This window comes from Lampetra fluviatilis, chromosome 12 (genome assembly GCF_964198595.1).
Source record: "Lampetra fluviatilis chromosome 12, kcLamFluv1.1, whole genome shotgun sequence".
In the NCBI taxonomy this organism is placed as follows: domain Eukaryota; kingdom Metazoa; phylum Chordata; class Hyperoartia; order Petromyzontiformes; family Petromyzontidae; genus Lampetra; species Lampetra fluviatilis.
In genome coordinates, this window is record NC_136286.1 from 413,320 (window position 1) to 424,053 (window position 10,734).

General features: G+C 50.0%; 1 protein-coding gene across 1 annotated transcript; it reads right to left on the minus strand.

Annotated features, from left to right (window-relative positions):
• Positions 1 to 212: 212 nt before the first annotated feature.
• Positions 213 to 8,173, minus strand: LOC144934917 (phospholipid phosphatase 4-like). Its single transcript, XM_078861181.1, has 7 exons — positions 7,903 to 8,173; positions 4,909 to 5,017; positions 4,242 to 4,332; positions 3,974 to 4,037; positions 3,710 to 3,834; positions 3,143 to 3,313; positions 213 to 811 (listed from the first exon to the last, which is right to left on the minus strand). The coding sequence occupies exons 1-7, from the start codon at positions 7,980 to 7,982 to the stop codon at positions 648 to 650; spliced, it is 804 nt and encodes a 267-aa protein (XP_078717307.1). The 5' UTR covers positions 7,983 to 8,173; the 3' UTR covers positions 213 to 647.
• Between the last annotated feature and the right edge of the window lie 2,561 nt (positions 8,174 to 10,734).

Sequence of the window (10,734 nt, forward strand, 5' to 3'; positions counted from 1 at the left end):
TGTGCAGTTAACTGGAATAGTTCAACACAACACCAGATGTCAGTACAAGTCAACTGTTGCCATCTGAATAGAGGTGCCAATTCCCTGGGAACCCTGCCCAATACAGACCTGTGGATTCTACCCTGGGCCTCCCAGAAGCTCTGGGTGGCCTTTCCCGTACCAAAGAAAATTCACACAACCACACTGGGTTATCTGGACACCAGGCTTTGCCTGACATTTTTATTGGACATGGTCACGAGGTCACCGACAACGCCTCGCTCGCTCCCAAGGCAAGGGAATGTGCATTGTGTGTTTGTGAAACTGAAGGAACGGACACAAACTTGAACAGGTGGCAACAATTTGCCCCGTGGACACGCACCAGCGATCCGACCGCTGCCTTTGACACTGCCGATCACGAGTCAGACAGTGGAATGTGGACTACAACTGCAGTTGAGTTTCATCAAGGAATGGTGATAGATGTGCTGGAATGTTTCAGATCCTCTAGTTTTCAGGTTCATCGGAGCAATGTCCTACCACCAGAAGGTGCACATGCTCCACGCCATCTCTCCAGTTGTGTATTTATTCTTGATCTTTGTCAAATGGTCATGAACATGGAACCCTCTATATCATGTGCAGCCCAAGTGACTCCTTCTGCTGCTCCTGCTCCATCACACATCGAGGTCGTACGAGGCCGGGGGTTCCCGCTCACTGGTGCGCCGGGTCCTGATAGAGACAATCGGGTGGTGTGACTTGGCGTGGCCCAGCGCCGGGTAGTGCTGGCGATAGGCGAGCACAGCACACGCCAGCCCAAGCAGCGAGCCCACCAGCACATCTATACGCCATTCAACACACGACGAACACACAGAGGTTACGCCGATCTCTTCCCTCATGTGTCCAGAGTTGAATTGTATTACTTCACCAGGTCCTAAGTAAAGACCATAATTTTCAGAAGAGTTCCGAGATGCATCATGCACAGATATCAGATAGGCATTCCAATAAAATCAAACTAAGTAAACACAAGCAAGTACAGGAAGTCTTATATTTGCACTGCTCATATTTATGTTGTTTCACTATAACGTCGTTTTGAAAAATGTAAAAATAAGAATGCAGTAGTTTGGGCAGCGTACCTGATGACACAATGCCACAGCGCCCCCAAAAGGGCACTCAAGCGTCAGTGTTGACAACATCGCCATGTATGTATGTTGAACTACTTTCGCACCGTACGTAATGCTGGATACTGGAATACCCTCTCGAAATGCAATCTCCGCTGCCATCTGTGGTGAGTACTCTGTGTTAACTCATATATTGAAACTAGTTACAGTACACAGGCAATCCTTGACTTATGAACGGATTCCGTTCCCAAGACCTGTTTGTAAGTCAGAACAGTTTGTAAGTCAGAACCCAATAGTGTACTGTATTTAAATGGACATACGATCAATGTTATGTATTATGGGTCTACAAAAAAGGGAAGAATTCTTAAACTCATAAATACGAAATATTGAACATGTAATACTGTGATAATGAATGTATAGTAAATAAAACGTTAACTAAAGTAACATGAAACATGACTTTACCGAAAGACCTAAAGAATATGAATTCCTGCAGTCACAAAAGCTTTAAGTCAAGCCTTATGGAAACTCGTTCATAAGTGCAGATGTTCGTAAATTGAGCGCTCGTAAGTCGGGGACTGCCTGTATATCTTTTTGGAGAAATTTTGTAATTTCTTTGGTACATATTTAATACTAGCTTTTTTGCCCGTCCAAGGACGGATGCATATTTGCAGCAAATCTGAAATATTCAATAGAAAAATTGTTCAGCTCATGATTATTAATGAGGGAGGGGTGCGGTATGTGGAGTGCACGACCTTCTTGTGCATTAGTGTAATTTTCCACGCGGGCATGAATATTAATGGCGGGGGGCCTCTTTTGCAGTGACGTCATGTACGGATGTAGCAGTGTGCTGCATAGATTTGTTTTTACCGTCACTTTCTGTAAAGAAACGTCATATTTGAAGCGATTTTGCGTAATAAATTATTTAATTTAGCTCGACCTTCCTCTGCATTAGTGTAAAAATCCACCGACTCATGAATATTCATGAGGGAGGGGAGTGTGCCTCATATGGAGTGACGTCACGTGGAGGGGTGGGCCTCATGTGGAGTGACATCACACACAGGTCACACATTCTTGGCTCATTATATTAGTCATTTGATTAACTTTTTCAATAAAGAAACGTCAAATTTCAAGCGAATTTGGGTAAAAATATTTCTTTCCGCTTGACCTTCTTCTGCGGGGGTGTAAAAATCCACCCGCTCATGATTATTAATGACGGGGGGGGGGCTCTTTTGCAGTAACGTCACGTTTGGATGTAGCACTGTGCCGCAGATATTTATTGTAAAGAAATGTCATATTTGAAGCGACTTTGCGTAATAAATGATTAAATTCAGCTGGACCTTCCTCTGCGTTTGTGTAAAAATCCATCCACTCATGAATATTAATGAGGGGGTGTGGGCCTGTGGTGTGACGTCACGCGGGGGGGTGGGCCTCATGTGGAGTAACTTCACGCGGGGGAGTGGGCCTCATGTGGAGTGACGTCACGCACGGGGACACATACATTCTGGGCTTATTATAGTGATTATTTCTAAAAAATTTATTTAAAAAATTCACCCCAGGAACGTATCCTAAATTTATATATTTAGTCAATAGTAAAATAGGTTTTGATTTTACATTGTTTTGCCTAACATCGTGTTTTCCAGGAACGCATCCCCAACAGAAATAGAGTGTTAATGACTGACTACCAAGATCAATACTATATGCCCACCGTTACTGTACAGCATTGGGAGATGTGGTAGCATTTACAAGCCGTAATAATTTACAATGACTAGATAAAAAATACTTTTCTCGTGATCTGCAATGGCCCCGACTGAATTATTCTGCTTAATTCAACCTGCAGTTGAAATCAGATGGTAAACTAAAAATACACCACTGTTTTACATTTCTGAAAAAAAAATACTTAATTTTTACAAATGACACATATCTACTTAAACACATTTAAATCATTATTTACTTTAAAAAAATATAAATGTTTATCCTCAAAGCCATCCTGTAAAATCTCTCTCCCATATTTTCCACAGTTTTTGTTGGTGTCAGCACGAGTGCAGTCTCACCCTGCCAGTGGTGCTTGTAGTCACATGTGCGGGACAGGGCGATCACGGCTGCGCTGTGGAGGGGCAGCAGCGCCAGGCAGAGGCGCCACGCCCTGCCCCGTCCGCCCTCCGAGAAGCAGTGCAGCTTTCCCGCCATGTAGAGCGCTGTGAAGCCCAGCCCTGCAAACGCAACTACGCAAAGAAAAACATCCCCTGTATAGTGGCCTGTGACGGACTGTTGGGGCAGTTACTATTGGCCACATTTACAGACACGTATGCAAACGCCCGGAAATATACACACACTCGCGCAAACACAAACTCCCACTGTGCACCGTTATTCCCAAATGTCTCCTGTGCGATGCAGTGTTGTGGAGATGTGCAGCTTGTGGTCGACAGTCGTGAATGTCCACACCTCGACACAAAGTCAAGTGGGACCTTGATTGGTCATTTCTGGTGTGAAGCCCTCCCTGGCACATTGATGTCTTCTGAACCAGCCGGCCCTACAGCCAGTTGCCAGGATCTGTTCTCGCTCTTTTGCAACCTCCCAAGACAGGGACACAACTTCCATCACAGAAGCAAGTTTCGTACATGAGGAGTGGCCACTTGGGAAGCTCTTGCGACCCTCGATGACGTCGTCAGGAGCACCAGAGCACTGTAGGTCACTGGTCTGCTTGCCGTCCGGAAAACACCGGAAGAAAAAGTCTGGCCTCGGCCTGTCAACACGCACAGCGGTCGTAATTATTTCCAAATGATGCATCATCGTTCTCGTGCTTTTACAGTTAGGATCAGACCTGTTGGGTAAGCCGAGCACAGCTGTTGTGCTGTAATCGCAGGTTTCCTTGCCCGACTCACCTCCCCACGATCAGCTTCACAGTGTTGGTTAGAACGCCGTTCAGGGCCAGTGCCAACGAGGAGGCTGGGGGAACAGAAGCCACAACCCCTCGTCAGTGCAGATTACCTGTGCCGCTCGCGCTTCCTCTTTAAGAATTACGCTCCGGCTCTTTCACCGACATTAGAAACAAAACCGCACCCCAACCCTTCAAGAGTGACTTCACGTCACCATGAATGGGGGGGGGGGTTGCACAGTGAAGAAGTCTTTCGCCGCCGGTGTGATTCCTACCGAGAAGCGCATGCGTGGTGTCGGCCCGGTTGTGACACTGCAGAAACCAGCATATGAAGATTGCCACCAGCGGAGCAGAAAATGAGATGGCCTGAGGGCAGTGGTAATGACAGCAGAACAGCAACGGTTATGGGTTCAGGTTTTCATGAGCATGGTGCTTTAGCTGACATGCAATACCTTTTTTGTATGTATATTGAACTACTTTTGGGTACATTTGGGCACGGGAAATAGAGTTTGAAACAAGGAAGAACATTAACTAGCATCACTGGTTGTCTGTTAATGCTACGAGGGTGCTCATTGGTAACGCTCTTGCCTCACAGCAACAAGGGCCTGGGGTCAATGCCCATCTCGGATTCCTTTTTTTGTGAGGTTTATCTGTTCTCCCCCATTTCTGCACAGGTTTCCTGTGGGGTTTTGGGTTTCCTCCCATAGTTTAATAAAACACACTCATGCACACAAACTGATATTGCCCAAATATCCCAATGCTAAAAAATTACATGAAAATTACTCTACTGGGATTAGACAAAAGCAACATCGCTCCCTCCTGCGATAACTTGGCAGAACTCTCCTGAAAAAGAGACTTTGAGACTCGGCGAGGCTTTCTCGGGTAAACAAGCGCAGCAATAACAATAATAACACAACTAAGTAATGCTGCTGCTCTCCATACAAACATGATGGACGTGGGGAATACGTCCTTCTCCACGAGAGGGTTGCGGTACAGCCACATCTCCTCGGGCTGGATCTTCCTCTCAAAGGGCTGCAGGCTCTCGCTCCACCTGCCCCCAAGCACGCAACGACGACAACAACATTCGTCATTAAGAGATGGCGACGTCCCCACTGTGTTTTACGCCAGGCTAGGTACACTTTGACGCCACGCATATGGGACAGCGAGCACACGCAGTTGGCAGCAGCAGCAGCAGAGTGGCGTGTTTCTGGACCTGGCTCTGGTGACAGCGTGGCATGGTGTGGAAGAGATCACATTGCCGAATTCACCCAACTCCTAAGGTGACAATTTCCCTCAACTTTCGCCATTTTCCAGCATCAGATTAAATTGCAATGTGGGGCGGGGGGGGCCCTACGGTGTATTGTGCAACTGGATGCAAATCCCCAGTGTGATCTGCGGGTCCCGTTAAGAATTCAGTGCCTTCCTGACACGAACAGCAGCAGACGCTGTTGGCTTTTAAAACCACAGGTTTGGTCGTTTCAAGTTGCCTCATTCCTCTGCCGCCGCCACTACCATAGGGGGCAGCGCCACACCTTTGGGGCTTTCCACTGCAGACCAAAACCCGGGACACGTTTCTAGTGGTTTAAGTCAGGGGTCGACAACCAAAATGTTTTTCAAATTCAGTATTCAACAAAAAATCCACGAACCGCAATGCGTGTGGTGAATACGAGATGGTGATCCTTAATAATGTAATGAGATAGTGACATCTACTGGTTGGAACAGGGAAGCACAGGTACAGGCACCATTATAAACATTATCCAATCCCCAAAGGGAGAAGTATCTAGGCCAAAGGTGAAGGGCAGGGCCGGCCGAGAAAATGCGAGAACCGGCGAGAAAGTTCCACGAGAGGGCGTGGCCGGAGGCGGAGCCTAGCCGTGCCTACAGCAATACACGCGGAGGCGGACTCGGTGTGTGGAGTCTTGGGTCCGGACTGCTTCGCTGCTCGCCGTCATCTCTCTCCGTCGTTCGGCCACGTGGCGGATCTCCTGTGGACTTCCATCGCCCTCCCCAGCACGCCGTCAGCCAGAGGCGAGACTGGGAGCGGACGGGCGGAACCCGCGGTGTGATCGACCGTGTGATCAACCGTGTGTGTAGTCTGTAGAACGTTAATATATCAGTGTGTGCTTGGAGAGGAAGCCGATAACGTTGGCCTGTGCTGTGCCCGTACGTGGAATAAAGAAGAGTGCAATCTACACGACGTGTCGCGGAAGTCGCTCATTACAATAAAAAACGTCCCGAACAGTCATTCATGTGACGCATGCGGCTCCAGAGCCACAGGTTGCCCACACCTGTCCATGGTAAACTGGACTACCATGGTGAACTGGACTATCATGGTGAACTGGACTCACATGATGAACTGGACTCACATGGTGTACTGAACTCCCATGGTGAACTGGACTCGCACAGTAAACTGGACTCCCATGGTGAACTGTACTCCCATGGTAAACCGGACTATCATGGTAAACTGTACTCCCATGGTAAACTGGACTCACATGGTGAACTGGACTCACATGGTGCACTGGACTCCCATGGTAAACTGGACTCACATGGTGAACTGGACTCACATGGTGAACTGGACTCACATGGTGCACTGTACTCCCATGGTAAACTGGACTCCCATGGTGCACTGGACTCCCATGGTAAACTGTTCTCCCATGGTAAACTGGACTCCCATGGTAAACTGGACTTCCATGGTGCACTGGACTCACATGGTGCACTGGACTCCCATGGTAAACTGGACTTCCATGGTGAACTAGACTCACATGGTGCACTGAACTCACATGGTAAACCGGACTCACATGGTAAATTGTACTCCCATGGTAAACTGTACTCCCATGGTAAACTGGACTCCTATGGTAAACTGGACTTCCATGGTGCACTGGACTCACATGGTGCACTGGACTCCCATGGTAAACTAGACTTCCATGGTGAACTGGACTCACATGGTGCACTGAACTCACATGGTAAACCGGACTCACATGGTGCACTGGACTCCCATGGTAAACTGTACTCCCATGGTAAACTGGACTCCCATGGTAAACTGGACTTCCATGGTGCACTGGACTCACATGGTGCACTGGACTCCCATGGTAAACTGGACTTCCATGGTGAACTGGACTCACATGGTGCACTGAACTCACATGGTAAACCGGACTCACATGGTAAATTGTACTCCCATGGTAAACTGTACTCCCATGTTAAACTGGACTCCCATGGTAAACTGGACTCCCATGGTGCACTGGACTCACATGGTGCACTGGACTCCCATGGTAAACTGGACTTCCATGGTGAACTGGACTCACATGGTGCACTGAACTCACATGGTAAACCGGACTCACATGGTAAATTGTACTCCCATGGTAAACTGTACTCCCATGATAAAATGGACTCCCATGGTGCACTGGACTCACATGGTGAACTAGACTCACATGGTGCACTGAACTCCCATGGTAAACTGTAATACCATGGTAAACTGGACTCCCATGGTAAACTGGACTCCCATGGTAAACTGAACTCCCGTGGTAAACTGGACTCACATGGTAAACTGGACTCACATGGTGCACTGGACTCCCATGGTAAACTGGACTCACATGGTAAACTGGAATACCACGGTAAACTGGACTACCATGGTAAACTGTACTCCCATGGTAAACTGGACTACCACGGTGTACTGGACGTCTATGGTCAGGGGCCGGCAAACAAAACAAGATGCTTTTCTTTTCATTTCAAGAGCCGCACTGCAGTCCTGAAAGAGCCGCAGGTTTTCCCGACCCCTGGGCGAAGTCTATCGACACCGTGGAGTGAACCGACAGCTCAGCACCAAACCAGCACGTCTCGGTACACAGATAGCAAACTCCGGACACGTGGCAACCCTCTCCGCCACCACCACCAACCACCTCATCATCATCATCCAGCACCACCTCATCGTGTCCTCACCAGAAGACGCCAAACAGCAGAACTCGCACGGCCACCTCGGCGCTCAGCTCCAGGGTCCCGCGCTCCGCCTTCCGCGCCATCGCCTCGCCGCTCGGCGTGGGCCCCGTGCGACCCGCGGCGTCGCGGACACTGGCGGGGGGGGGTCCCCCGCGTTCCCGCGCCACTCCCCCTTCGTACGTGGCGGCCCCTGGGCGGAGCGAAGAGGGTGATGGGGTGGAGGTTCCGAATCGACGAGGTCGGCCGAAGCGGTGAGGCGGCTCCGGGAGGCGGCAGACCCAGCAGCGTCCCCCCCCACGGGGCCCGTGCGCCCCCTGGCGTAGGGACGCCGTAGCACCCTCGACCGGTCCCGCTCCCGCGGGGCCCGGCCCGGCAGCCCAATGGCCCCGACGGTCGGAGTCGCGGAGTTAGCCCGGGCCACGACGTGGGGCCGAGGAGGGACCTGGGGTCTCTCATTCCTCCCCGCTGTCGTTGTTGCCTCTGAGCGCAGCCACATGGACCGGCGCTTTGTAGAGCAGAAGGGTCCTGGTGGCCAGGATTTAGATGGGGGCTCTCTGTGCGAATTGACTCCCCGGTGCGGTTGTAACTCAATAGCCACGCTACTGAATGGGGCCTCTGAGGAACGCCATTTCTCATTTTGTGTTTTGTATTTTATGTTCTTGCGTCGCGAATCAGGTCCCCCATTGTAAAACTGTGAAATTGGCCAATAATAACACCCCATTTCTGGGATTTCATATCGGAGCATCATTGCCCACCGAGTGGAAAAAACCCAGAAAAAGCATTGAGATTCACTTGTCAGGGAGGCTGTCCAGGGTAAACAAGCGCAATAAATAACTTGCTCCTTGCCAATAAACATCTAGCAGGTTACCAGCATTGGTTCAAGCAAGCCTGACTGCTGATGAAACGAGGGCTGTCGAAACTGCTCCAATGCATTTTGCCATTAGCAAAACCCAAGACGTGGCCGATGGGATGTGTAAAATAAATCATTTTTTATTTGGGAGGGACATATATGGGAAGAATGTTCTGCCTATTTGTTTAATGACAAATCGAGGTCGTATTGAAGAGAAACTATTATGTGTATTAATGGAGGCTGTGTTTATTAAGATGCCAAGGACGCCGAGGCGTGGCCAAACGAACACTCGATCCGTGTGACTACCGCGACAATGGACGGTACTGTGTGGAGGTTGTGGAGGTCGCGTGGGTTTGTTTAACATGTTTGATGGCGCAATAGAAGCAGCAGCTGAGTCGTGATCAAAACGGCTGAGACGGAGAGACAAGGGCCTCGAGAAATCATAGGAACACAAAAACGACATTTCCTGGCCATATCAGGGAGAAAGTCACGACGGCTCTGGAAGGCACTCACCAATGCCATCACCCTCGAGTCGAACCGCGCCGTTTGGTGACGGCGCGAACCATCGGGAAAGTGCGACACAAAATAATCATCCGCGTCGTTGTGGAAAGAAACATGACATAAGCAGATAACACACTGCTCTACCCGAGAGATACATGCACCGAGACTTGCTTCGTCTTTGCACCGTTTGCCTTTGGGCGTTCTCTGGTCTAACAATGGTGAGACAAGGCAATAAAGACTGCGTATATTATCAGGGCATGTTTTGCCACAAGTACGCGTGGTTAATGCAGAATTGATGCCTTGCAAAAGGTATCTGTGGTGTAACACCTGTTTTATTTCCAGAAAGGATAAAGCCTAATCTTATTTTTTCATAATTTTGATACTGCCAAAAATGTCGCATAGATAGAAGTAGATAATACGTACGTCCCCTTCCCATATCTGTCCCCCCACATACGTGTTTTGTTTACATCCCATCAGTCACACAGTCTTCTGCGGAGAAATAATTTCGCCAGCATTGTTTGAACACGAGCAAACTCTGGGCAGATTTTGACATTCAGTGTCCCATCAACAGTCAGATTCAATCAAACCAATGAGAAGCAGTGACCAGTGCAGTGAGGAAGTTCACTCAGATGCCACGCGGCTTCATCATATCGAGCATGGGAACCCATCCGACCTCTGGGCCAGGGGTTTCAGCTTTACAACTCGCACGGCACGCTGCTGAAACCGTTTCGAGGATTTTGTTGCAGATGTAGTGGTGATACGCGCTGGCAGGAGGGATCGTGAGGCAGCGCGTGGTGATTGGTTACATCGAGTGGGTGCTCACATCGCGGTCCGCATAGGCTCCGCCCCCTCGGGAGCGGAGGGCTATGTAAGGCGATGCGCGCGGGCACTTGGGGAGTTGGTAACCGGTGAAGACAGAAGACGGAGGAAGAGATAGGCCCTGGGACCCCTAGCCCCGCTGCCCTTGTAAGGGCCGGGGTTCTGAGAGGCTCAGAGGCGAGGCCTTGGGATTCACGGTCCGACGCCCTTGTAAGGGCTCGGGCTGTGTAGCCCAGTGGTCGAGACCCGTGGCCTGACAAGAGGGGTCTGATAGCTCCCCGTGGGGAGAGCGTAGCCGGAGAGCCTGTGTCGAGGCAGAGATAGGCACGCGTACCCTACGGGAGAGACCGAGTGCGGCCCGAGCCGAGTGCGCGTAGGGGTCTGATAGCTCCCCGTGGGGAGAGCGTAGCCGGAGAGCCGGAGTCGAGGCAGAGTTAGGTGCGCGTACCCCATGGAGAAGACAGAGTGCGTGGCCGAGTCAGGCACGTGTGACATAGGTGTTATCTCGGTTGGGACTGTTACGTGTGCAACCGTTGTGAATAAAGAGTGCTGCCCCGTCAACGTCTCCCGCCATTATAGAAGATATTACACAGAGGCTACACGAGGCCGATGGAAAAGGAACAAATATATTTCCGGCTCAGTTGGAAAAAAGCCACCCACGTTTT

Coding starts and splice junctions, on each gene's coding strand:
- LOC144934917 (XM_078861181.1), bottom strand. CDS start 7,982: ATGGCGCGGAAGGCGGAGCGCGGGACCCTGGAGCTGAGCGCCGAGGTG. Junction 5,018..7,902: donor CTGCTGTTTGGCGTCTTCTG/GTGAGGACACGA, acceptor GCTTGGGGGCAG/GTGGAGCGAGAGCCTGCAGC. Junction 4,038..4,241: donor CACCACGCATGCGCTTCTCG/GTAGGAATCACA, acceptor CTGTTCCCCCAG/CCTCCTCGTTGGCACTGGCC.